Below are 26,327 nucleotides of genomic sequence, written 5' to 3'. Positions count from 1 at the left end.
ACTCCCTCCCACATCAGTCTGGTATACTTTGGAAGAACTCTCACTGTTACTCTTTTTTAAATATCAAATTGAAAGGCTCCTCTCTAACTTCAAGTCACTCTTCCTGGCTCAGCTTCTCTTCTGCAGGGTGGATCTTTCCATTTTCTCCAAGTGCTCTTTATAAGACATGAACTGGAAACCCTTCACCATCTTGGTTTTTTTCCTCCTCTGGATCCTTGGCAGTTTATCAATGTCCTTTCTAAACAGCAGATCTAAGAAATGTACACGATACTCCGTATCTGGTATGACCAAGATGGAGTATGGTGGGATTACCCCCTTCTTATTGCCAGAAGTTATGCCTATGTAGCTCAAGACCTCATTACTTTTTGTAACTGTCCCATTATAGTACTAGTAGCTTCTAATGGGTATTGCATACAAGCACTGGACCTCTCAGACACCTCGTCTAGCCACAGCTTCCCCTTCTGGTACTCATTAAGTTGAGTTTTGACTCCATGGGCAAAGGTTTCCATTTGGTCCTACTCATTTTCACTTTATTAGATTCAGCAGAGTCTTTGAATTTCTTGAGGTCTTCTCTGATTCTGTTTCTATTATCCAGTGTGTTTCTCATCCCCTCCAACTTTGGGTCCTCTGAGAAATTCAATGAATTTCCAACCCATTACTATCCAAGTCCTTGGTATAAGTGTTCAACCACCCTGGTCTGAGCACAGGTTCCTGAGGCCCTCCTCAGGTTACCTCCAGCTAGATCAACAGGGACCATTGATGATCACACTTTATATTTGACCAACTGGATCCTATCCAACTACTTCCAAAATTGTCTAATGAATTATTGCTTAGCTCACGGGTCTCCAGTGGCTGATCCCTGCCCAGGTATGGGTGACACTAAGTGACATCTGAGATCCCCTCACTCTGAGAAACTATAAGACTGCATCGCCTCACCCTCTCCCCATGCCATGTATACAGTAGGTGCTCAAGAAATATCTGTTGGATGCTGACAGAATTTTTGTATTATTGCTTTCTTTATGTAGGGAGACAGAGTAAAGTTCATGCTACCTGGAGCCAAGCACAAAGGACCAGTGATTTTTGATGCTGACCTATCTTGAGGATAAGGACAGAAATGGGAAGCAGGAAGAGAGGCTGACAATCCTGCTCATTTCACTTAGACTATTGCTCCTTCCCGAATTCATTTGGATATATATAGAGGAAGATCTGGGAGGTCTGAGCTACCTCAGTTCCCAGAATGTGTATGACTCCCCCCATTAGTGTTGGGCGGTTAGCCAGTGGGAGACTGCATTCCATGTGCATGGAAGGGGTAGGTGGAGGCTTGTAGGAGAAGCCTTTCTTCCTTTTTAAATGGGCTTTGCTGTTTGACTAACCATCTCTTGCTTTGAATGACTAAGTCCTCTGCCTGCCTTGGAAAAATAACCACACTGATGGGAAATGGTGAGCCATGATTTCAAGGGCCTCCATCCTGGGCTCCTTCTTTCTAGGAGTCCCCACGTGCCTGGATGTGCCATATAAAAGTTCAGCTTGAAGGTCACTCCACCTGCAAAATGGAGGAGCAGCTGGGGACCTTCCTCATGGGTGTGGCCTTGGTACCCAGAAGTCCCTGCTTTGGTTTCAAGAGACCCAACATGCCTGTGAATGGGGATTCTCCACCCCAGCCCTGCTTAAGATGGCTGCTCCTTGTAAAGGGAGAGAAGGGCTGGCAAGAGCAGAGAGAGGGAGCCCCAGGCCCCCTGAAAGCACAAGAATGTTGGACTTCCTCCTCTTGGTTCCCCTTTGGGGCCCTTATTCTCTTTAAATAGGATAGAAGTAAAATGACCAATTGGGGGAGTTTTTGCTTAGTAAGGCAACTGGTTTGAGACCTCTGATAGGAGGGGCACAAGGAGAGGAGCCACTTTGCCCGCCTGTCTCACAGCCCTTCTATATCACTCCTTATTTCTATCTTCCCTTTGGGGCACCTGGGTAGTGCACTGGGGCCCTTTAGTCAGACCCAGGTGGGACAGAAGGGACCCTTTTCTCTCCTTCCATTTGGGAAACTCAGTGTCATTTCTTTAGCCTCAAGAGAACTGACTGGCTCAAAGAGAGCTTTCTAGAACGGCCAGCCTCTGTGTGTGTCTCCCCTCACTGATTTCCAAGGTCAGGAGAGGCAGCTCTCTGTGTAAGGCAGAAGAGAGAAATAAGCAGGTGAATGGGAAGCCCTCGGGTCTTCCTCTGTCTCTGCCTCCCTTCTTGCCTCCTTAGCTTCCTCCTTTTCTTCCATCCTCCTCTTTCCTCATCCCTCCTCTTCTTTTCCCCCCTCCTTCCCTCCTTCATCGCTCCATTTCTTCCTCCTCCTCCCTCCTTTTCTGTCTCACCTCTTACCTCACCCTCCTCCTTTCTCTTCCCTCCTTCTCTCTCCTCCTTTCACTTACCCCTTTCTTCTCCTCCCTCCTCCTGTCTGACTTCAGCCTCCTCCTCCAGCACGCTGCTTTCCTGGATTGGGTGTTTCTCTGTTTCCCTGAGCTCAGCCACCACCTGGCAGGCGGGGAGCTCAGTCCCTCCCTCCCTGGCTGCTGACTCTCGGGCCCCGCAGGTCCCTATTGATGGCAGAGCTGGTAAACTGTGGGAGGGAGTGATCGTCCGTCCCCCCTCACCCCCCCGCCCCAGCCGGCCCCCAAGTGCTGCCTCGGGCAGCAGCTGCAAGAGGAGGGCAGACCTGCAGAGGCTGACCACGGACGGACTGTAAGGAGGACGGGCCGGAGAGACAGCAGCGTCCCGCGGCTGGGATTGCTGTGTCTTGCGGGGACCTTTCCTGGGTGCCCCCCACCCCTCGCTGTCCAGCTTGTGGACGCCACAGCAGCTCCCTCTGGGAGCCCCAGCCCCGAGCCCCCGAGGAAGCTGCCTTCCTCCTTCCTCTCCCCGCTGCAGTCGGTCGGATCGGGGTGCGTGTGTGCGTGTGTGCGTGCGAACTAGGGGTGGCTGCGCCCGTCTCCTCCCCTTGTCCTCTCTGGCCCGTGGGAACAGTCCCTCCCTCCGCGGCTCTCAGCCTCCGTCCCTTCCTCCCATCTCGCTGTTCCCGGGTCGGAGGTGCCGGACGCCTGGGTCCTCTGGCTGATCAGGAGTCTGGGAGCGGGAGCGGGAGCAGCCTTCGCCATGCTGCCGACGGGAGGCGTCTATGCCGTGAAGAAAAGGAAAAAGCCCGTGCCAAAGAGGTGGGTACGTGGACCAGGGGAGCGGGCGGCCGCCTACTCCGCCGCTGCCCACTCTGCCGCGGGCGCCGCCCCGCTTGGGGCCAGCCTGGTTTTCCCCGGACCCCAGCTCGGCTGGTTGGTCTGCCTCTGGCAGCCTCCTGCGGGCTCAGGGTATGGAGCCGAGCGTCTCGGAGCCCGAGGTCGGGAGGGGCGAAGCCTCTTGGCCAGGGCCACAAACCTAGTACAGAAAAGGCCAGAATTGGAACACAGTACTTCTGCCTGGAGACCCAGGGCGAGCTCGCAATGCCCCCGCGCCCGCCCCTATTCTTGCCCCACCCAACGTGTGGGGTAAGAGCAAGGCCGGGGCGCGTGGGTGCGGTGTCCCCAGCGGGGCTCCTTGGGGACTTGGACAGGGCCCTACTGGCCCTGCAAGAAGCCAATTTCTTGGGGAGAGTCACTGGCGCTGGGCAGAGCTCTAGACCTTCCAAGCTTACTGAGGGAGGGGGCTCTGGCCGCAGTAACTTCTGACGCGCCCCCTCCTCCTGGTTCTGACGCTGGGCTCGAGCCGGGCCGGCCCAATGAGGCCGAGAGATGGGGGGCGAGTCGGGGCGAGGGGCTAAGTGGCTTTGATTTTAAATGTCTAATGTTTGCTACTTGCCTTCCCCAAGACTTCCTCCCTACCCTCAATGGCTTCCCTAGCCCCATGAACTACCCCCGCCCAGAAAAGTATTTTATTTTATTTTTGACTTGGTGGGTGTGGGGGATGGGTTCTTTCTCAGTTCCTCTGAACTGGCTTAGGTGTCAAGAGTAAGATTAAGGTCATTCATTTCCATTGGGAGGACAAGGGTGGGACGGGGCCAGGGCGGCAGGCAGAGCTGTAGGAGACAGAAACAGCGACCAATGTTGGATTGAGCAGAGATGGAAAGGGGGTGGCACCCTAGGGCTCTGCTCAGGACCTGCTGAGGGTGCCCTGAGGGTGTCTGGAATACCTATATCTTGTTTTTGTTCTAGCTCTGCAATGCATACACACGTGTGTATTCCAGCCTGGGTCCTGCCCCTGCTGGATGGGTCAGTGCTATCAATGAAAAGAGCCCTGAATTTGGGATCAGAGCACCTGGCTTGAATCTTCGACTTGACCCCCCCCCCCTTCTGAGACTTGGGACAAGTCCAAGCCCTCTCTGCTTCTCAGTTCCCATCTCTTAAAAAAAAAGTGGGGGCTGGGTTGGAAAGTCACTGGGCAGAGGTGATCAAAGAAGGGGTGGAGTAGGGCACGCGTGCTCAGACTGGGCCTTGGTGCTGATCCACAAGGTTACAGGGAGGATGGGGCGGGGGCATTCACCAGCCAGGAAACCACAGCAATGTTCAACACAAAGCATTAAGAAAATAATTTCTCATTGAATGGCCCAGGATTAGGACCAGTAGCCCAAATGACTCCTAAGGAAGATCTTTCCAAGCTCATGATTCTCCGGAGTAGAGGCTTAGACACACACTGACTGGTTTTATTTCCAGCTTGTCATTACATCGATGTGGAAGCTGCCTGTGCTGGTGTAGATGAGGTCATCTGAAGGAGGTGATGAGCCTTAGCCAGGGCCACCAGAGCACGGCTCAGAGGCAGGACTGGAACCTGGGTCTTCTTGAACCCAACACAGCCTCTGGTTATTCCTCCATGCTACCTCTTTCTAGGCAAACACAGGCATGAATGTGCCTCCTGGCTTGGAGGAGTTGAAACCGTGGAAAGCTGAAGGTTTCAGAGCTGAAAGGCCCCTTAACAGCCATCTAATCTCACTCCACCCCTAGTGTGACAGGGGAGGAAACTGAGGCACAAGGCGTGGATGGGATGGGATGATCCCACAAGTAGTGAAATCAAAGGCCCAAATGCAAATTCTTGGGATCCTGGAATTCTTTCCCTAGCTTGTTTGCTGAAGTGAAGAGTGAGTCTGACTAAGTACATGGAGAGGCATACCGGTCTGCCCTAGAAGGAAAAGAGCACTTTTGACCTTAACTCGCTTTTCCTACTCAGTATTATTCTTCCTCAGTGATAGGACTGGGAGTGTATGTGCTTGGGTACATCTCAGGTCACAAGATTGGGAGTCCAGGTTCTGGTCAAATTCTCTTTGCTCAAGAAAGCATACCAGGCAGCTATGGGACACCAAAGGTTGAGTGCTGGTCTTGAGTCCTGAAGATGTGAGTTCAAATGCTGATGTAGACACTTATTAGCTGTGTGACTATGGGCAAGTCTTCTAACTATCTTCCAGCTTCAGTTTCCACATTTGTTAGTTGGAGATTAATAATAGCTCCAACAGCAGAGGATCAAATGAAATAATATCTATGAAGTACTTTTCAAAACTTAGTGTTATATAAATTCTAGTTAGCTGATATCTTCTCCAATTGAATTAACTCTGTGTGTGTGTGTGTGTGTGTGTACAATGAAGCGAATGCAAAGGGGTAGTGAATGGGAAAGGGAGAATAGTTGAGGCTTCCTGTAGGGGATCTCTGAATCTGATCTTTGAGGGAAGTTAGACGTTTGAACAGGGGGATGTGAGATGGATGTCAGTCCAGCACTCAGGCTTTGGTGCCCATGGTTGCTTGGAATGTTTTCTTGAGCAATGAAAATTTGACTAGAACCCAGACTCACACCTTTGTGAATTGAGATGCACCCAAGACAGAGGATTCATACCAGGGCAAGAATGTAGGAGATGGAATGTTGTATGGGAGAAATAGCAGATAGAGGTCAGTGACTGAAACCTGGACTGGGGGTGGGTTGTGCATAGGACAAACTTTTGCCTGGGCTCAGAGAACAGCGGTCACCACTGTCCCTGCCCAGCCTCTGCATTCTGAAGAGAACAAGACAAGAGGGGCAGGCTGTGGAGTTTACAGCTTGCAGGGACCTCCCAGACCAGTTAGTCTAACTCTTTCATGTTACAGAGAAGAAAACTAAGGCCTGGAGAGAAAAAAATGATGCAGGATCAGGGGGTCACAGACTTAAAGTTGGAAGAGACCTGGAATCCATTTACTCTGACTCCCTCATTTTACAGAGGAGGAAGTTGAGGCCCACAAAGATGAAGTTCCCTAAGTCACGCAGGTGTAAACATCAGAGGCAGGATTTAACTCAGGTCCTCTGATTCCAGGATGAATGCTCAGTCTTCTGCCTCCACTCTTTGAATCCCAGGTTCTGCATTGCAGAATGAGGGTCTAGAGAGGGGCCAGACCATCTCTGGGGTCCTTCCAAATGGAGCATTCTGGGATTCTGTTTCTGTGCTGAACACATCAGAAATGACCAGAGAGAAGAGGGATGGATGACCTGGTGAGTGGGCTGACACCGCTCACGCCTGAGTGTGGACAGTTATGAAGGAGGCGGCTCTAAAGAGGGGGTCTATACCGCAGATTCCAGGGAAGGCAATAGCCTGGAACAACTCAGTCACAATAACATTCTTCCAAGTGTCCTGGCAGATGCCAGCTGTAACTCACTTTGAAAGCCAGGGATCTCCTTGCCAGCCCTGGAAGCTTCCTCCACCAGCTGCACTCAGACCTAGGAAACTCTGGCCCAGGCACATTGAAATACTGGGTTTTGAGAGCTGGGCCTTGTGGGTAGTACCCAGGAGGTCCTGGGGTTGATGTCTCTGCAGAGGCTGGCATCCTTACCGAGAAATAAGGATGCTTTCTGTGGCCCACAGTGACATTTTATCTGGGGAATTAGTCAATCACACTGATTCTTTTTTTCCCTTTTAAACATATTGCCCATCTCATGCCCATTGGTGTCGTGGGGTCCACTGGCATGTTGTGTGTCAAAGAAATGGCATGTACAGATGGTTTGGAAAGGGGGATCAAGCACAGAGTTCTGAGCTTGGGATCAGAAGACACTGACCCAAAGCCTTTTGACAAAAGTTGTGGGTGTGAGCCTGCACACAGCCCTTGGCCTCCCTGAGCTTCATTTTCTTATAAGGAAAATGAGGATGGGAATGGCTTCTATGTAGAGGCAGTGCCAGGGCGGGGGGACTTCTCCGGGCACCAAGACCTGACCTTATGTTCCACCTTTGACACTTATCCACAGAACAGTGCTGAAGCCAGTTACTGCATCTCTTTGGGCCTCAGTGTCCTCAGCTGCTGGGGACACTGATCCCTGGGAGCTTCACCTCTCAGAACAACAGGAGATTCAAGCATGACAATGTCTATAAAATTCTGCCGACTTTCAAGTGCCTGCTATATAAGGCAGTGTGGTGCAGTGAAGAGTGCTGGCATGGCAAGAGGGGGCCTGGGCTCCACTTCCTTTTCTTCTTCATTCCCTTCCTTCCTCTATACTCCCTCCCTCCCTCCTTTCCTCCTTCCTTCCTCCCTCCCTCCCTCCCTTCCTTCCTTCCTTCCTTCCTTCCTTCCTTCCTTCCTTCCTTCCTTCCTTCCTTCCTTCCTTCCTTCCTTCCTTCCTTCCTTCCTTCCTTCCTTCCTTCCTTCCTCTGTCCTTTCTCCCTCCCTTCCTTCCTTCCTTCCTTCCTTCCTTCCTTCCTTCCTTCCTTCCTTCCTTCCTTCCTTCCTTCCTTCCTTCCTTCCTTCCTTCCTTCCTTCCTCTGTCCTTTCTCCCTCCCTCTCCACCTTCCTCCCTCCCTTCCCCCCTTCTCCCTGTGATGGACACTTAGGCCCCATGACAGAATCAGGCCAGAAGCTAGAGAGGCCACTGTGCGCATCCTTCGTTGCTACCTGGCCGGATCTTCACAGAGCCATCTGACTTGGCTACCCAGGGGAACATTTAATGATTACAAGATGCCTCCTCATATAAAAACTTTAAATGTCTTTGGGTGAATTACTTTGTTCTGTGATCCCTGGCTTTGTGGCTTTCTTTAATCACTCAGCTTGGAGAAGGAGCTGTGACTCATTTGTTTTTCTTTTGATGAAAAAGGGCTCTTTCTTCTCTCCCATGAAAGTGTGAGTCCAACTCAAATATTGGTGTATCTGAACAGAATTTCTTCATGTTAAACCTAGAGGCTTGGTGTCCCCTGTATCTCTGGAGATATCAAAGGGCTCCAAGCTGGGGAAACCTGCAGCTGTGCCAAGCTTGATGACACTGACGCTGGACATGATTGTGTGTGTTTGTGTATGGGTGTGTGTGCACGTGCACCGAGGTTCAGCCCAGCAAGGTTCAGGGCACAACTGTGTGCTGCCGGTCTGCCCTTGCCCACTGACTGGCACACCTCTCTGAGCCTTGTGATCTGATCATTCAGCTCTCCCAGGTGTGAAAGGGAGAGAACACAATGCAGGTTTTCCCAAGATTTAAACACTTTCACATGCACTTATTTGGGAGTCAGAATCACTCAAGTGAGACCCTTGGGGCAGGAGTGAAAAGAGTGAGGGATTTAGCATCAGACAACCCAGTTAAAACTTCTGGCTTTATTCCTTTTTGGCCATTGACCTTTGGAATACACAAGTACTTCCTCTCTCTGGGCCTCAATTTCTGCTTCCACAAAAAGGGAATAGAAAGATCATCAGCTTCAGTGTCACAGATACTGGATGTAGATTGCTCTGTAAGTGCTCAGCCCAACAGCCATGCTGGCTGACACTTGTAAAAGGAGCCTGATGCTTTGGCAGATCCCTGGCAGCTCTGAACCTGAGCTGGTCCTTCTTGATGAATGACTTCAAAGGCCTTAATTTGCTTCTGGGTTGCCTCAGTTTCCTCATTTGTAAAATGTATGTCTGGTGCATTTCTCAGTGACCCATCAGGGATATATAAAATCAGTGCTTCTCCCGTGCTTTAGTCACTGCACAGATATGTCTGGTGATTGAGATCATGTTCAGTCTTCAGGTCTGTGTCCTGTGGGCTTCCCCCCAGTGTGTGGCCCTTAAAAACTATGTGACTTTTGGCCAATTGTTGAATCTCTCTGAGCCTCAGGCAACACTTGAGAACAATAACTTATAGATGACTTGAGAGCTTCATTGGGGGCAGTCTGTATTGACAAGATCCTAGGGCCCTCATGTGGGATGTGTAGCCCATCTTTAGAACTCTCATATCACAAGCATCTGTGACTTTGAGTTGGGGAAGTTCTTCTACTAAGGCAGATCTGAAACCTTTGAGACTTTAGGAGTGGCCGTGGCTGGAAAGTACATCCCTCTTATGGCTTATCTAGTGGTTAAATTTCTCTTCTTTTAGACATGTTCAATCTTGTACTTCTGGTATCTTTTCAGACATGTTGGGTATTGTCTGGTGTCTTTCCAGAGCCCTGCTGCTGTCTCTTCCATGTAGGGTTCCCTGGGCACCCTGAGAAGCTGATGGCTTTGTCTTCTGCAATGCCATTGGCTCAAGCCCTCACCAGTTATGTTTTCTCTCACCACTAAATACCAATGACTATCGATCCAATTCCATTTAACCACTTAACATTAACTAGTTTTTGCAAAGAGAATTTACTCGGAAGATAGAACAAGAACAAACATACAACTATCGATGGGCTTATCTTAGAGCCTGTCCCAGTTTGCTGAGACCTGCCTGAGGTTATGGTTCAGTGAAGAGAGCCTCAGGTCCCCAGTGTTAGCTCTGACTGTGATGAGACATAGAGGAGGACTTTACATCACAGATGCCTTCTAGAGCCTCCATAGCGACGTGTGGGGCATTGTACCCAAATCTGATTCTTTTGGAGCTTCTGGATCAGAGGCCACTTTTTTTGGTTTTTTTGCAGGGCAATGGGGGTTAAGTGACTTGCCCAGGGTCACACAGCTAGTAAGTGTCTGAGGCCGGATTTGAACTCAGGTACTCCTGAATCCGGGGCCAGTGCTTTATTCACTGTGCCACCTAGATGCCCCTGGGACCACATTTTGAGTATGTATTACCAGAGCTATCAGGTGCTCTGGCACCAGGGAAGCCTGTCCCATCATATGTTGTCAGCTCAACGAAGTATTCCTAGTTGAGTCTAAAAAATGCTTTGTGTCCATTTGCCAAGCTGCTTGATCTGTCAGCTCTACACAGATAACTTGCTCTCTCCATCCCACTGAAAACTTAGTCTTCTCTAACACTGTGGTATCTCATAAAGAGAGCTGAGGGAGAGGAATTGGATTGCCTTTGTCAGTCCCAAAACTGTGTGCCTCAGCTAGGACAGGGATGGATTTTCTCCTTTACTCTCTCTTTTTTTTTTTTTTTGAAAAAAGACATTCTTCCTCAGATATAAGCTTCTCCAGAGGATGCTGGACCTCTCCCGCTTCCCACAAGTGTCATAGCACACACCACTTCCCCATCTCTCTTCGGAAAAAGAAGAAGCTCCCAACTTCCTGTCCGTGTCCTCCATGGCGTCTCCCAAACAAATGGGGGCAGTGATTGCATTATTGGCTTCCAAGTGCAGCCTGGACTCATGGCTTTGCAAGGAGTCCAGCAAAGAGAACTCATCATGTTTAGGGAAAACTTCCTGAGCACTCACATGAATGGGATAATAGGCCATACAGTCACCAGGGGTGAGCACTCCTTGGCCACACATGTCCTCTAAGCTAGAGTCTACTTTTCTCTGAAGAGATAGTGTGTTACAGACCTTGGGGCGGGGCGGGGTGGGGCATGTTCCTGACCAACTGTCCTTAGCAAACAGCCTTTTTCTTTTTTTTTCTTAATACACCCCTATTAAAAAACTACTTAAGGCTGGCTGATTAAACGATTTTCATCTGATAATATTGAGGGGCAGGCACCTCAGTTGGGACTTCAGCCAATGGTGTCAGACAATCACCCTTCTGTTCAGATGTGCCTCTCCTCCCCCCCCCCAATCAGCTCTTATAGTAAAGAAAACAAAAGAAAGAGGGAGGAGGAGCAGCAGTTGACACAATTAACCAACACTGGTTTTGAAGACCAAGGACTTAGGTTTAAACCCTTCCTCTGATGCTTGATAGATGTATGACCTTGGGCAAGTCACTTAGCTCCCTGAGAGTCAGTGTCCTCACCAGTAAAATGCAGGGGGTAGATTAGTGGGTTTTGAGGTCCCTTTCTACTCCAGATTTATGACCAACATTGTCTGACATTATCTATGGGTTTTGGGAATGCCGTTTAGGACTCGGATGGGAAGATAGGAGCTTCTGCTCTTTCCTAAGAGAGAGAGAGAGGTGGTATATGCTATGACAAGGATGGGAAGTTAGAGAGATCCAACATCCTTTGGAGAAGATTACATCTGAGGAAGAATATTACTTTTTTCCCAAAAAACAATGGAGGAGAAAAGCTAGCCCTGTCCTAAATTAATATTTGTTAATTGCCTACAATATGTCAGGCACTACACTAAATGCTGGGGATACAAAAAGGGACAAAAGATAGTCTTTCCCCTCTAGGAGTTAACAATCTAATGGGGGAGACAACATGCAAACAAATAGACAAAGCAAGCTCTCTACAGGATAAACAGGAGGTACTTTAATAGAGGGAAGGCATTGGAATTGAGGGGTTAAGGCAGGCTCCCTGCAAAAAGTGGGACTTTGGCCAGGACGTAAAGGAAGCCAGGGAGGAATGGAGGGAGAGTGTCCCAGACGTGGGGCAGAGCTAGAGAAAACGCTTTGAGATGAGAGATGGAGGGTCTTGTTCACGGAAGAGCCAGGGGGCAGGGGTCACTGGACTGAAGAATATGGGGGGGGAGTGAGGTGTAAGAAGACTGGAAAGGAAGGCTGGGGCTAGTTATAAAGGGCTTTGAAGGCCAGAGAGTTTTGTTAGTTACCCCTCCTGTTTTTATAAATAAAGAAACTGAGGCCCAGAGATGTGAGTAGATTCAGGATCTGAACCCAGGTAGGTCTGCTGTGTTTTCATACAGAGAGGTATGTACTAGAGAGGTACAAGGGCCCCCAAAGGCCGTCTGGCCCCACCCCCTCACTTTACAGATGTGAAAACTTGGGCTCTGAAAGGTTAACTGGCCAAGCAGAGGCCTCTCCCAAGGCCACACAGCTGGTAAGAGGCAGAGATAGGATTAGGAACCCAGGGGTACAGAGGAGGGTTCTGGAATCAGAGGATCTGGTTCCACATCATGCCTCTGCCCTTTGCTAGCCCTGTGATCTAGGGGAAGGCATTTCACCTCTAGGGTCCCTGTAAAACGAAGGTGTGAGACTAGCTGGCTCCTGAGGCCCCAGCCAGACTGGAATCCCAGGACTCCAGACAGTGTTCCTCCCTCCCCCTAGGGCCAGGCTGTCTACAAGGCCTCCCTGTAGCTGTGACTGCTCTCTTAGTTCTGAGCCAGAGCTCTTCCTGTGGATGGTTGGTTCACAAACCCAACTCATTGGCTTTCGCTCCCAGAGATTGTGGGGGAAAACTGATCCGTATCCCTGTTCTAGAAATGCGAAAGTTCTCATAGTTGAGGAAAATAACCAATGCTTCCATGCAGGCTGTGGTGGCCTCTTTACTTTGTACGTGCAAAAAAAGTTGAGACTTTCATTTGCAGCATTATTGCACAACTCCAGTTTGGTCATGGAAGTTCCTAGGAGAATGTGACAGCAAGTGATCTGAGAGTCTATGGTTCTGGAGGTTTGGGGATGAGCTTTTCCAAACTTGGCTGCGTGCTTGAGGTTTGGAAATATTCTTCTGTCTTAGGGAATGAGTCACACAATCAGTTTCTTTCCTGGTCAAGATTCCCTGGGCTGTCTTTGGCAGACTGATGAGCTGACCAGTGCTCTCCAGCTGTTTCTAACTAAACCCTCCCCCTTCCAAAAACATTTTAGTTGACATCTTGTTTTTACATTGCTTTATTTCCCCTCTAATCATCTGCTTCTCCCAGAGACATACCTTTTAACAAAATTTTAAAAAAAGAAAATGGAAGAAGAAAAAATAAACAGAATCAATCGCTATATTAAACAAATCTGACAATATGTGATGTGACCCTATGCCTCTGCAAAGGTGTGGAATCCCATTTTCTGTTTTTGTTTTTTTGTGGGGCTATGGGGGTTAAGTGACTTGCCCAGGGTCACACAGCTAGTCAAGTGTCTGAGGCCAGATTTGAACTCAGGTACTACTGAATCCAAGGCCGGTGCTTTATCCACTGTGCTACCTAGCTGCCCCTGGAATCCCATTTTCTGATGGAGAAAAGGAGAATGAATGCTAGGATGTTGGGGAGAGGATGAGTCATTGCTCCAAGCTTAGTCGGGGCACATCCATCCTCTGTGAGACTCCCAGTCCAGGGCTGACTCTTCCAGGATCTCACTGAGGAGGCTCCTTTTCCTAAGAAGAGTCATTATCCTCAGAAGCAAAGGCCTTCAGGCCCTTTGCTGTTTCCTGGTCTGAAGGCTGATAACCACCACAAAAAATGGTGAAGGTGTGGTGAGCCCCTCAGGTGGGATCCTTAGTATCTTTAGACTGTGGATTCTACCTTTACAAGACAATCCTCCCTCAAATGTGGTTCTCTAAATGAATGGTGAGTAGTTTGGCAACATCCAAGGCTGGGCAGGATCTTTCTAGTTTTACTGGGCAGCTGGGTGGCGCAGTGGATAGAGCACCGGGCCTGGATTCAGGGGGACCTGAGTTTCAATCCGGACTCAGACACTTGACACTTGCTAGCTGTGTGACCTTGGGCAAGTCACTTAACCCCCACTGACTCGCCAAAAAAAAAAAAAAATCTGGCCTCAGACACTTGACACTTACTAGCTGTGTGACCTTGGGCAAGTCACTTAACCCTCACTGACTCGCCAAAAAAAAAAAAAGTTTAAAAAAAGGGGAAGACAAAAGTGAGAAAGGAGAGGTCGATGTTGGTTTCTAGTTTTGCTTTTGGAAGTGATTGATCCAATGGCTGAACAAGCCGTGGTCGATGATGGGGATGGAAGATTCTTGTGCTCTAAGAAATGACAGGCAGGAGGACTTCAGAAAGGCCTGGAGAGACTTGTATGAGCTGGTGTAGAGTGAACTGAGCATAGCCGAGAGAATGTTGTACACAGAGACAGCAGGACTGTTGGATGAAGAACTGTGAGTGACAAGTACTCTCAACAATACAATGATCCAAGACGATCCCAAAGGATTACTGATGAAAATGAACTCTCCACCTCCAAAGAAAGAACTGATATGGATGGAACAGGCTGAAGCAGGCGATTTGTCACTTTCTTTCTTTGTTTTCTTATACAAAATGACTAGCAGAATAATGTTTTCCATAATCGTACGTGTATAACCCATATCTGATTGCTTAGCGCCTCAGGAAGGGGGGAGGGGAGGGAGGGAAGGAAGGATAAAAATTGGAACCCAAACTATAAATACAAGTGTTCGTTACTTTGAAAAAAAAGAAGTGATTCATCCAGCCTGAGGAGAACTTGAGAGAGGCTCTTTGGGAGAGGGCACGGTGTGATTTGGAGCACAGGATGAAGTGGACAACTGTGCTAAAATTGTATTTTGAGGGCCGTGGAGGGGGCACCAGGCTCTGTAAGGTTATGCCGGCAGGGGGCAACTTCAGGCAGCTTCTGCCTGGCTGCAGAGGCCTCGAGGAATCTGGGAAACTTGGAGCTGGTAAAGACTACAAAGGGATCTAGCTTCTATTTCCTCATCTGCAAAATGGGAGTAATTATAGCACCTCAGTTACCTCATCTGGGCAAAGGCGCTGTAGTAATAGCGCCCACTGCCTTGGATTGTTGCAAAAATCACATAGGACAATGTGTATAAAGTGATTTGTAAAGCGTAAAGTGCGATGTGAAGGCTAGCTGATATTACTGTCAGGTGATGAGCCTGTATGAAGTAGATACCAGCTGCTGGTCATTGTGCCTGGCAGTGGGGGTGCAAAGACAAAAATGAAACACTTCCTGCACTCAGGGACCTTAGAGTTTAGCTGAGAAAGATGCTGTGTCCATTTATAGGTACATGCAGAGTAGATGATAAAAATGGCATTTTTATGTTTGCAAAATGCTCTCTACCTGTGTATCATCTATCCATTTATCTTTCTACCCATCGCCTATCTGTCCAGTTCTCTATCACGTGACGGTTTGTCTCTAAATTAATTTGATCCTTAGAAAAACCCAGTGAGGTAGTCGATATTATTACCATTTTATAGATGGGGAAACTAAGGTTGAAGGGGATAATTGACTTGCCCAGGGTCACAGAATAGAAGATAATTTTGGCGCAGAGCTATTTTTCTAGAAGTTATGAGCAGAGGATGCTCAGTCCAGAGGCATCATGGAAGGCCATGAGTGTTTTACCAGGAAGTATTAACTCAGAAATTTCAGTAGTTGGGATAATGTTTCATCTTAAAAACAGATGCTGACCCACCTGGATAAACTGTTCATAATCTTTCTTTTTTCCATTCAACAGTCCCAAGCCACCCCCTCCTGAGGGAACCAAGTCCAACCCTTCAAAAAGACACCGGGACCGTCTGAATCAGGAACTTGGCAGACTGACCAACTTGTTGCCCTTTCCCGAGGATGTCCGGGCACGGCTGGACAAGCTTTCCATCCTCAGGCTGGCTGTGGGTTACCTGAAAGTAAAGGGTTACTTCACAGGTAAGATGTGGAGATGGGCGTCCTCCCTGTGACCCTGCTCAGGAGGTCAGCCGCAGAGCCCTATTTAGAAATCGGTGTTTCCATAGAGAACACATGAAAGATGGCCTTATTTGGGGAATGGGGGGAGAACTCTCTGTTGTCAGAGACTGAGGGCCGCTGGGGCATCTTTGGGAGGTCACTTCCGAAGAAGCCACAGTGCAAGGAAGGACCAGGTCCCTGCTGCCATCTAGGACCTTCCCGTGCCAACTTTTATTCTGGCTGATGAGCTTTGCTAGTTCTGCTACATCTAAAGACTACAAGACCCACTGCTGCCCTTTCGATTCAGTGCCTTGGGCCAGGCTCCTGTGATCCAGCCCTAAGGCTGACGCTGGCGGACCACCGGTGGGTGGGTTGTGGTCATACGGTGCTCAGGCACGTGGCGGATAGTGCTGTGCTGTGGGCACACGTTCCTAGGCACAGCGGGAAGTAGAGCTGCAAATTCCAGTTTGGGCAAGGGCAGCACGTCCCAAACCTCAGTGGGCTTGAGCATCTCTCTTGTTCGTGCCAGGCTCATACGTGGCTCATCCTTGGCTAATCCAAGATGCAAAGGCTGGCATAGCTTGGCACGTGGGTGTGTTTTACACCATGGCTAGCGTTCTCTGGATAGGGTGTGGATGATAAAGGCCTTAGCTTGGGTTGACAATGATACAGACTCTTCCTTTGCCCTTTCCCCCCCTGGCTTTTGATTGGTTGTCACTCCTGAGATATCTGGTGACTCCTCGAAAACATGTAGCATCTTACTTCGGAGCAAAGAGCCCCAGAGACTCTGGAACTTTCCAAGTCTTTGTGGGCATCACAAATACATCTTCCCCACCCTTCAGTCTTTATGGCCTGTGATGATGGGACATCAGGCAGCGTCTTAGAATTCTTAATCCATGTTCAGGCATCTCAAAGAAACCACTGGACTGTAAGCCCGATGAGAGGAAGACCTCTACCTTCCCTAAATTTTGTAGCTCACCCATCAACTGGCAGGGCGCTCTGCTCAGAATATCAATTAAGCAATAAGTCACTAGTCACTGTGGGTGGTGGTGGACATACAGATAGAAAGAAAACAATCCCTGCTCTCAAGGTACTTACAAGGGGCATGCTGTTGTTCACTTGTTTCAGTCATGTCTGAATCTTTGTGAGCCCATTTGGGGTTTTCTTGGTAGAGGGACTGGAGGGATTTGCCATTTCCTTTTCCAGGTGATTTTACAGATCAGGAAACTGAGGCAAACAGGGTGAAGTGACTTGCTGAGGCTCACACATCTAGGAAGGGTCTGAGGCCAGATTTGAACTCAGGGGGATGAGTCTTCCTGACTCCAGGCCTGGCGCTCTCTCCACTCCTCCACGAGGTCCGCAACAACATGCCTAGATAGAGGCATATACAAAGTGTGCACTTTGTCTCCACCAGCATGAACGGATATACTGTGATGTAGAATGGATACAAAGTAGATTCAAGGTGATTGGGAGGTGTAGATTTGGTAGCTGGAGGGTCAGCAAAGGCTTCCTTCATGTTGCTCTAGTGGCGGCTTCTGAGAGGCTGAGGGGAGAGGGCACGTGCATTCTGGGCATTTCTGTAGGAGAGTCCCGCAGAGCCTATTTCCTGATGACCCCTCTCTGCAGTCAGCCAGCCGATGGTCACAGAGCACCTCCCCCTCCAGGGACTGGGCCTTCTGCCTCCTGGCAACCTCATGCTTTGGGGCTGGACACGGCCCCAAAGGGAAGGACTTGCAAAAACCCCAGAACACACAAACAGGGGTCCTGGTCTTGGGATGGCCCTGGATCTCTGCCGGATCATGAATGGCAAAAGCAGCAGGGTGCCATCTGGGGAATGGGCAGAAGGCACGTCCTTAAGCTGGAACTTGTTCTTGAAATTCGAAGGCTTGTGCCAAGTTGTGTCTGCTTATTTATGGACAGAGTGTCAGTCGAAGGCAAACTCTTGGAGAGAAGGGACTGTTGTACCTCCAGCCCCTGGCTCATGGCCTGACACAGTGTAGGTGCTTCATTCATGCTTGTGCAAGAACACAGGTCACATGCTCCCTCTGGCTGGACGGCTCCCAGAGAGAGGACAACAGTCCTTGCCTGCCAGGAAGCTTGCCTTTTCTTGGGATTATGGTCACAGGAGAGTCTTGGATGTATGCATATGGGGTACGTACCATGGAAGTGAAAACCGGCTGTTTAGAGAAAAGGATTCTGGGAGGAGGGATCGTGAGCTGAGCCTCGGAGAAGAAGTGAGGGTTCCAAGAGGTGGAGGGAAGGAAGGAGGGCGCTCCTGGCATGAGGAGCAGTCTGTGCCAAAGCAAAGGTGTGGGGGTGGGAGATGCAATGTCACCTGCAAAGAGCAGGCAGAGGGTGAGTTTGACAGAAGAGAGAGAGAGTGTGTGTGAAGGAGAGTGATGTAATCCATCTGGAGGTAGAATGTGAAGGATGAGCTGACCAAGCATGATTTTATGTTTTGTTCTAGAGGCCACAGGGAGCCATTAGAACTTCTTGGGCTGGGAGGTGGTGTGATCAGAACATCATTGAAGTCTAAGGGAAGAGTTTTGCATCAATTAAGGAGAAAAGCATCCCAAATTTCATATTTTAATTTGTTCCTTAAGATTGATTTAGAGGGGCAGCTAGGTGGTGCAATGGATCCAGCACCAGCCCTGGATTCAGGAGGACCTGAGTTCAAATCCAGCTTCAGACACTTGACACTTACTAGCTGTGTGACCCTGGGCAAGTCACTTAACCATTATTTCCCCACCAAAAAAAAAGATTGCTTTAGAGGCGGTCTGGTATAATGGATAGAGAGGGCTGTCCTTGAAATCAAATAGACTTGTGTTCGAGTCTTTCCTCTGACACACCCTGGCACTGTGGCTACCAGCAAGTCAATTAACCACATTATGTCCCAGTAAACCACCTAATGCCATAAGTTACAGATGAGTTGTTCATTTGAATTGGTGGAGGGAGTTTACACTGGGTGTTCCTTACTGCAATGAAATCATAGAGGAGGTCCAGCCTCTCCCCCACCCAAATTCTTTTATTTAATATAGTCACTAGAATTCATCTGGGGTGGATGGATGGATACTAGTTTATGATTCTTACTTCAACTGGAACTGTGGGGAGAAAGTCTCTGCTTGTATCATGCTACTCACTCAGAGAATGATAATATGCATCAAACTCTAACCTTATTTGAGTTTCCCCACAGTCCTTGGAGGATGGCATTTTTACTTCTATTTTAGAGATGAGGAAATATCAAAAGATGAGCTGTTGTTGTTGTTGTTTTCATTGTTGTCATTCCCTGCTCTTTGGCAGCTCCCACCCTCTCCAAACCTTGCCAGCTAGTTTTATGATTGGCAGGGATCCAGTCATTCTTCATTTGGGGCGGAGCTCTAGGCAATGCCACCTTTTTGAACTCAGCCTGTTCTTCACACACCAGTTTGTCACAGGCTCCATGCAGTCTGCAGGACCTGCTGAGCCTTTAGCTCTATCACCTGGGAGAAGCAGGAAGTCAAGAAAGGCATCGTCTGGGAAAGTCTTACTTGAGATCTTCCTAGGGGGAGAGGTTACTCCAGACTAAGTCAAGAATCTGTAATGCCACATCCTGATCCTCCTTGGCCCCCAGGAGCAAAGAAAGTCATGAGCTCATGGCCCCAGAGCTGGAAGGGTCTTCAAAGGTCATCCAACCCTGTCTTCTCCTTTTAACCATGGGAGAAACTCAGGCTCAGGGAGGAAATGAGGGGACTTGGCTCGAGGTTACACAGGTCATAAATGGCAGAGATGGGATTCAAATTTGGATCTTTTGATTCCAAATCCAGTGTTATTTCTACTGTTGAAGACTGTTAAAGTCTAGTTAAAAACAAAGCAGCCAATTGTTCCCATCCCAGCAAACTCTACTTGTTATTAAAAGATCACCTGTGGGCAGCTAGGTGGTGCAGTGGATAGAGCACTGGCCCTGGATTCAGGAGGACATGAGTTCAAATCTGACCTTAGACATTTAACACTTACTAGCTGTGTGACTCTGGGCAAGTCACTTAACCCCAATTGCCTCACCAAAAAAAAAAAAAAAAAAAAAAAAAAAAAGATCACCTGTGAGGCTAAAATCCATCCCTTACACCTGATCTGCCTAATTACAGACCTGGCATAATTAATTGCATAGTAACAGCCTGGTGTTTTGCTGCCAAACATTCTCTCTTGCTTTGGATACACTTAGAGTTTGTGATGTTGGAAATTTCAGGGGGAGGATTTAAAGACTTCTTCATTTAACAGTATATGAATAGGACGAAATTATGTGTTGTAAGCAGTGATGAAGGGGATATTTTCAGGAAAATCTGTGAAGACTCATGTGAACTGATGTGGAATGAAGTGAGCAGAACCAGGAGTACAATTTATACAATAAAAGCAACAATGTAAAGATAATTAACTGTGAAATACTTAGTAATTCTGACCAACACAATGGCCCACCACAGTTTCCAAGGATTCATGATGAAACATACCATCCACCTCCAGATGCCGTCTTGACCTTCAGCCAGGCTCTCGCAGCAGGGGGCCCCTGGTAATAATTTTCTCATGATAGACATAGTCTTTCTTTTGTCTTTTTCCAGAACATGGCCAATAGAGAAGTTTGTTTTGCATGACTTTATACTTGTAATAGATTTTGTTTTTCTTGCCTTCTGAAGGCAAGGAGTGGGAGTGGGGGAGGAGAATTTGGAGGGAAAAGTAAAATATGATATTAAAAAGGTAGATCAACATACAACACTTCTCCACTGAGAGGTAAAATCCTGTGGACAATCACAGCAGGGCTTGGGTTCATCCCTTCTTCAGCTGGAGGCAACCCACTGAAGGTGCTGTCAAGATCTGGTTTGAGAATCTTACTGCATCCCTTTTTATCACAGCATCTCAGAATTAGAAAGGATTACAGCGAACACTCAGTCCATCTCTTCCCTGAACAAAAATTCTTTCTACAATATCCCTAATAAGTGGACATACAGTCTGTTTGAAGATGTCCAGTAATGGGAAATCTACTACTTTCTGCCCTTTCCACTAAGATCCTAGGGTTCAGAGCCGAAAAGGACCTTAAAATCCATCTGCTCCAGCTCTTTCACTGCTACAGATGAGGGAACAGAGGCATTGGGAAAGGGAAGAGACTTTCTGAGTATCACTCAGGCTCCAAGGGAGAGGCAGGTCTTCTGGCTCAAAAGCAGCACTCTTTCCTCTGTCCCCCACTGCCTCCACAGTAACTAATATCCAGGTAGACCATGTTATAGGAACATTATCTCACTTTAGCCTCATGGCAACTCAATAGGGAGGCATTGCAGGTATTGGGGACTTGGCACCTGGGCTCAGAGTCTATTTCCAGGACTAACTAGCTATGTAACCACTCACTTGATCAGCACAGTTATTCATCACCTTAGAGGTGGCAGCCATGGGACAAGGAACAGTGCCCTCCCTCAGGAAGCTTATCTTCTCTGACCTTAAGGCAGCTTGCAAAGACTATTACCACTAATAATACTAACATTTATATAGCACCTACTATGTGCCAAGCACTGTGCTAAATACTGAGGATACTGTTTCTGCCACTGCTACTACTACTAAGCATTTACAGAGCACCTATTATGTTCTAGACTAGGGCTTCTTAAACGTTTTCCACTAATGACCCCTTTTTAAGAAGTCCAGCACATTGTGCATATATCTGTATGGACTCCATTGGCTTAGATCTCCTTCTGCTTTGGAGTTCTTCCCTGAAAGGTGCTCAAACCTTTTACCTTGTGTCCTCCATCTCTTTGGAAGTCTGGCACAGCCTCTATATGGACCTCTTCTCAGAATCATGCTTTTAAGGGCATAAAATCAAGTGCAGAGAATTACAAAGGAAACCACTTGTATTGAACTAGCAAAATATTAAATGAAAAAGAAAATACAGTTGAAGACTGTAGGTTAAAAACCCCTGTCCTATACAATAAAAAAGTTTTATTGATGCTTTTTGGGGGCCTCTATCACTACCCAGTAACAATTCCATAGCAGTAGAAGCTCTCCTTTGTAGCCAATAAGAACAGTTCAGGAAAAACAAGAACAACCAATCCATGCACTGGCCAAATATGAGAATGCATATCTCATTCTTCATTTTTAGTTCCCTTTTTCCTGTAAAAAGAAGTGGGATGTATCCTCAGTCCTTTGGACTCACTATTGTTTCCTACTTTGATTAGAATATTGACATCTTCAGTCATTTTCCTTCATGTTATTGTTGTTGTCATTAATGATGGCTCACATTTATATAGCGTTTTAAGGTTTGCATAGCATTTTTATAAATATGATCCCATTTTATCCTCATTAGAATGCTGGGAGGTAAATAGAAAAACTGAAGCAAAGAGGTTTAAGTGACTTACCCAGGGTTACATAACTAGCAAGTGTATGAGGCCAGATTTGATCTCAGGGCTTCCTGACTCTAGCTCAGCTCTCTGCCCACTGCAGTATCTTGTTATCATTATAGAAATTGTTCTTCTGCTCCCACGGATTCCCTCTGCATCAGTTTGTAACAAGCCTTTCCGTGCCTGTGCCTTCCACCATTGCTAATGGAGCAACAACATTCCGTTACATTCAGAAAGCTTACTTTGTTCAGCTGTTCCCCAAACACAGCTGCCATGACTATTTCTGTCTAGTCCCTCTTTTCCCTTTAGCTGGGCTCTTAGCACATGTACCTAATGGAGCGAAGGAGATAGACAACATAATGACCTTGGCCATATTGTTCCAGATTCTTTTCCAGAATGGTTGAGCCATTCCCCAGGATTTCTGTAAGTATAGTTATGTAAATCCTGAGCATCAGTCCATTCCATTTCTTTTTCTTTTTTTTTTTTTTTTTTTAGTGAGGCAATTGGGGTTAAGTGACTTGCCCAGGGTCACACAGCTAGTAAGTGTCAAGTGTTGGAGGCCGGATTTGAACTCAGGTACTCCTGAATCCAGGGCCGGTGCTTTAACCACTGCGCCATCTAGCTGCCCCCAGTCCATTCCATTTCAACCCTTGGTGATTGGGCAAGTAAATAACCAGTTCATCCCAACCACCACAAAAATGCTTTAGGGGGCAGCTAGGTGGCGCAGTGGATAAAGTACTGGCCCTGGATTCAGGAGGACCTGAGTTCAAATCCAGCCTCAGACATTTGACACTTACTAGCTGTGTGACCCTGGGCAAATCACTTAACCCTCATTGCTCCGCAAAAAAAAAAAAAAAAAAAAAAAAAAAAGGTTTAGGTCACATGTCCCTCTGTGGGTCGGTCTTGCCTTCTTTGTTAGCACAGACACATCAGCTAAGACAAGTGATACCCACTGTGGTTGGAATGATAAATATGTGATTATTTTCACTGAATGGTCATCCCTGTTGAATGCCTGAACCCAGGAGAAAAGTCTGATCTGCATGTCCCTGAGATGAAGAACTAACAGACTCCAGCTGCTCCTCCAAACCCCTGAAGAAATGTCCCCTTTGTGGCCCCATGACTCACACTTTAGTCTTAAGTACCTGGAGGAGTCAGATTGTGATGCTGGGAATGGAGCCCAGTTTCTAATAGACTGTGAGAAGGTGCTGGGTACATTGTTTATTTCTTTTCTTCTGGTTTCAAAGGCTGTGGTGTCGATGGCGAAAACATTATCAGGCACGTAAGACCAACATCTTTCCCTCCTGTTTTTATTGGGGAGGCTTTTCCTTCAGAATTAAAAGATGGCTGATGGCATGTGGTGCAGGGTGGTGAAAGCTTGAGAGTCAGAATAAGGATAGCCAAGAAAAGAGAAGCGTAGGCTGGAACGCAATGTGGAGACTGATACAGCATTGGCCACTGTGGCAGAGGCCACGTCAGCACCTACATTCTGGTATTCTTTGGATCTTCGCACCATAAATGCAGAGCTGGAAGGGACCTTGTGAACCATCTAGTTCAAATCTCCCAACTTAGAGATGAGGAAACTGACCCCAAGAGAAAAGAAGGTCTCCTGACTTTCATTCATGCTCACTTCCTATGCCATGAGGCTGTTCTTTCTCTTCAGATGAGTCAATAAGAGGCCCTTTCCAACTCAGATAATCTCTGATCTTGTCTGATCCCTGTATAAGGATGCTGGGATATCCTCCTCCCTGACCCCGCCCCCATCCAAAGATCTGTATGCGGGCATCTCCCTGGCTCGGACGATGACGAAGTACCTAGAGCTCAGAATTCTCATGTGAATGGTGTCCTCTGCTCCAATTCAGCCTAGCTTCCCAAAGTAAGGCAGATTGCTTCCTATTGCTCCAAGAGAGTCCACTCAGGGCTTCAGGGGACAGACCACTGGACATCAGGAGGCTAGGATGGGCCTGTCTCACTATCACTGCTGTGAAGCAGGCAAAGATCTAGAAGCCCTCCACCCCCACCTCCCCAGGCACGGACTAGAACCTGGTTCTTCCCTTCTTGGGGAAGGGGGTTCACAGGGCTGGTCTCTTGGGAAGGAGTTGTTATTGAGTATGGAGTCATCTAGCTCTCCCTTGGCCTCATCTTTTTTGTTTTCTTCCACCCACCACCAGAAGAGCTTCTGACTTCCTGTGGAAGAGAACCAAAGTCCAGGCCAGGGTGGGCCCTGAGGCTTCCTAGTCTGGGGCTCCCCTGAACTTGGGCTTAGAGAGAACCCAAGGGGATCCTAGGAGAACAAGGAAGGGTGGATGGTGCTCTGCTTTCCAGTGGCTGGTAGAAACAAGCCCCATTGTCCTATCCCTGGAGAAGTGCCCATCCATTCATTCTGTGATGCTTCATTGTGTTTATAGATTAACTAGTTACCTTCAAGTGCCCAAGGCCCAGAGGCTTCTGGGTTAATGGAACAAAGGAGAAATACTTAAGTTAGTCATAACAGTATTGATCACTCTGCCTTTTGGACACTTCTCTAATCCTACAGGACCTTTCCATGAACAGAGAGGGAAAAGTATTCCGGAGAGATGTGCTGAGTAAGCAAGTCGCACAGTTTATTATACATGGACTCCAGAAAAGAATAACAAAGCTGGACCTCAGGATGGCGCTTCCCATAAAGTTTCTCCAATAGAAGCTTTGTGGCCTTCTTACATAACCCCTTTGAGGGAGGTAGGGCAGTTGTTAGCATCTTTATTTTATCAGGAAACAGGGACAGAGAGGACCAGGGCCTTTCCCAAGGATTTTTGTTGTTGTTGTTGTCAACAACAGATAACTGTCCCTCACAAAACCCAGAAACATTGAAGCCCAGTTATAAAGACAAGCACCTGTTTTTTTATTCTGATAAGTAACTGGATCACATGCATTGCATGAGAAATCTCTCAGTAAAGATTCCACCAAGATTTGGGAAGGGGAATATTTAAGCATTTGAACAGGGGGATTGGGCAGTCCCTGGACAATTAAGTTTTATGTCTTTATTGGTAAGTCTGTCAGGTCCAGATGGATTAACTCCCTGCTTCCTGGTTTGCAACAGGAAGCCCTTAATTCCATTTGCACAATGCAAATCAGCCTGACAGTTCAAACCTGGAAAGCAAACAAAGTGACAGGTAGTCTTTGGGAATCTTTGCAGATAAAGAAGGTCCATGTAACCCTAAATGGCTCAGGAATGTTGGAGAGCTGAGACAGCAGATAATGATGTCTCTGTAAGGGCCATCAGTTCCCAAATGTCTCAGGAAAAGCCTGCTTGGTCTGTGTACTTATTGTTCTTGGGAATGCCTGGCTATTTGCATACCAGCCAGGCTCAGTCTTTGCTACCACAAGGGACCTTTGATTTATTGGTCCAGGTTCTCATGCAGTTCCTCTGGGAAATAAGGGAATTCTACATCATTCAGTCATCTTTCAGTTGTGTCCAATTCTTTGTGACCCAAATTCTAGCCTTATGGAAAAAGGCTTGCTGCTATCATGTTTAACATCCCCCAATCTTTAGATCTACTCAGGGTTGAATTCAAACCAGTTTGGAATAATCCTCAGAATCACAGAATTTCAGAGCCCATCTCCCTCCACACATGAACAGTAATCCAGTCTATGAAATTGGTAACAAACAGTCACCTAGTCTCTGCTCAAAGACTGTCAATGATGAGGAGCTCACTACCTTTCCACTCTCAACTTTATTTCCGTGTGAGGAAATTCTTCCTCATATTGAGCTAAAATTGGTCTCTTTGTAAACTTCCCTCCAGGGCTCCTGTTCTGCCCTCCAGGGTCAAAAGGAAAAAAAAACCAGGCTGATGCCTCTTCTATGGGGCACTTCCTCAAACTTTTGGGGACTTTTTAGTTTGTAGAGTTATTTGCTCAACAGAGATTTTTGCTTTTATTCTCTGAACTCATTGATTCTATCAGTTAATGTCCAGCTTCTCAATGCCTTAGCTTGCTCCTCTATAAAATGGGCATAATAATGCCCCTTGGGTCTGCCCCCAGGGTTTCTACCATCAGCTCCTCTAGCACTGAGTTGCAGCTCCTGCCTCAGAGATAGAGAGATGTGGCAAGAGATGAGGCTCTTGCTTCAGAGATAGAGAGATGTGGCTCCTGCCTCAGAGATAGAGAGATGAGGCCCCTGCCCCAGAGATAGAGAGCAGGTTTTGAGAGAGGCTGTCTTATATTGACCATGACTCAGGAAGAGAGAGTGAGGTGGATGACTTTCTGAAGCTCTACGTCATTTCAGTCTAATTCATGTGCAAGTCAAGACCACGATGTCTTTAATTCTCTTCAAAAACAAAGGATGAACAACAATATTGATCGTGTGACCCTGGGCGAGTCATTATCCTCTCTGTGCTTGTCCATTTTCCGAGACTAT

At 47.6% G+C, this 26,327-nt stretch overlaps 1 protein-coding gene across 1 annotated transcript in view; it reads left to right on the top strand.

Annotated features, from left to right (window-relative positions):
* The first annotated feature begins 2,969 nt into the window (after positions 1–2,969).
* Positions 2,970–26,327, top strand: part of LOC122755738 (aryl hydrocarbon receptor-like) — an 88,034-nt gene continuing 64,676 nt past the window's right edge. The window contains exons 1-2 of the mRNA XM_044004539.1: positions 2,970–3,194; positions 15,379–15,566. Coding sequence (XP_043860474.1) covers positions 3,136–3,194; positions 15,379–15,566 — 247 coding nt within the window. The 5' untranslated portion in view covers positions 2,970–3,135. The remainder of the gene's footprint in view (positions 3,195–15,378; positions 15,567–26,327) is intronic.

Source organism: Dromiciops gliroides, chromosome 4 (assembly GCF_019393635.1).
Source record: "Dromiciops gliroides isolate mDroGli1 chromosome 4, mDroGli1.pri, whole genome shotgun sequence".
In the NCBI taxonomy this organism is placed as follows: domain Eukaryota; kingdom Metazoa; phylum Chordata; class Mammalia; order Microbiotheria; family Microbiotheriidae; genus Dromiciops; species Dromiciops gliroides.
This window is presented reverse-complemented; position numbering and strand designations above follow the sequence as displayed.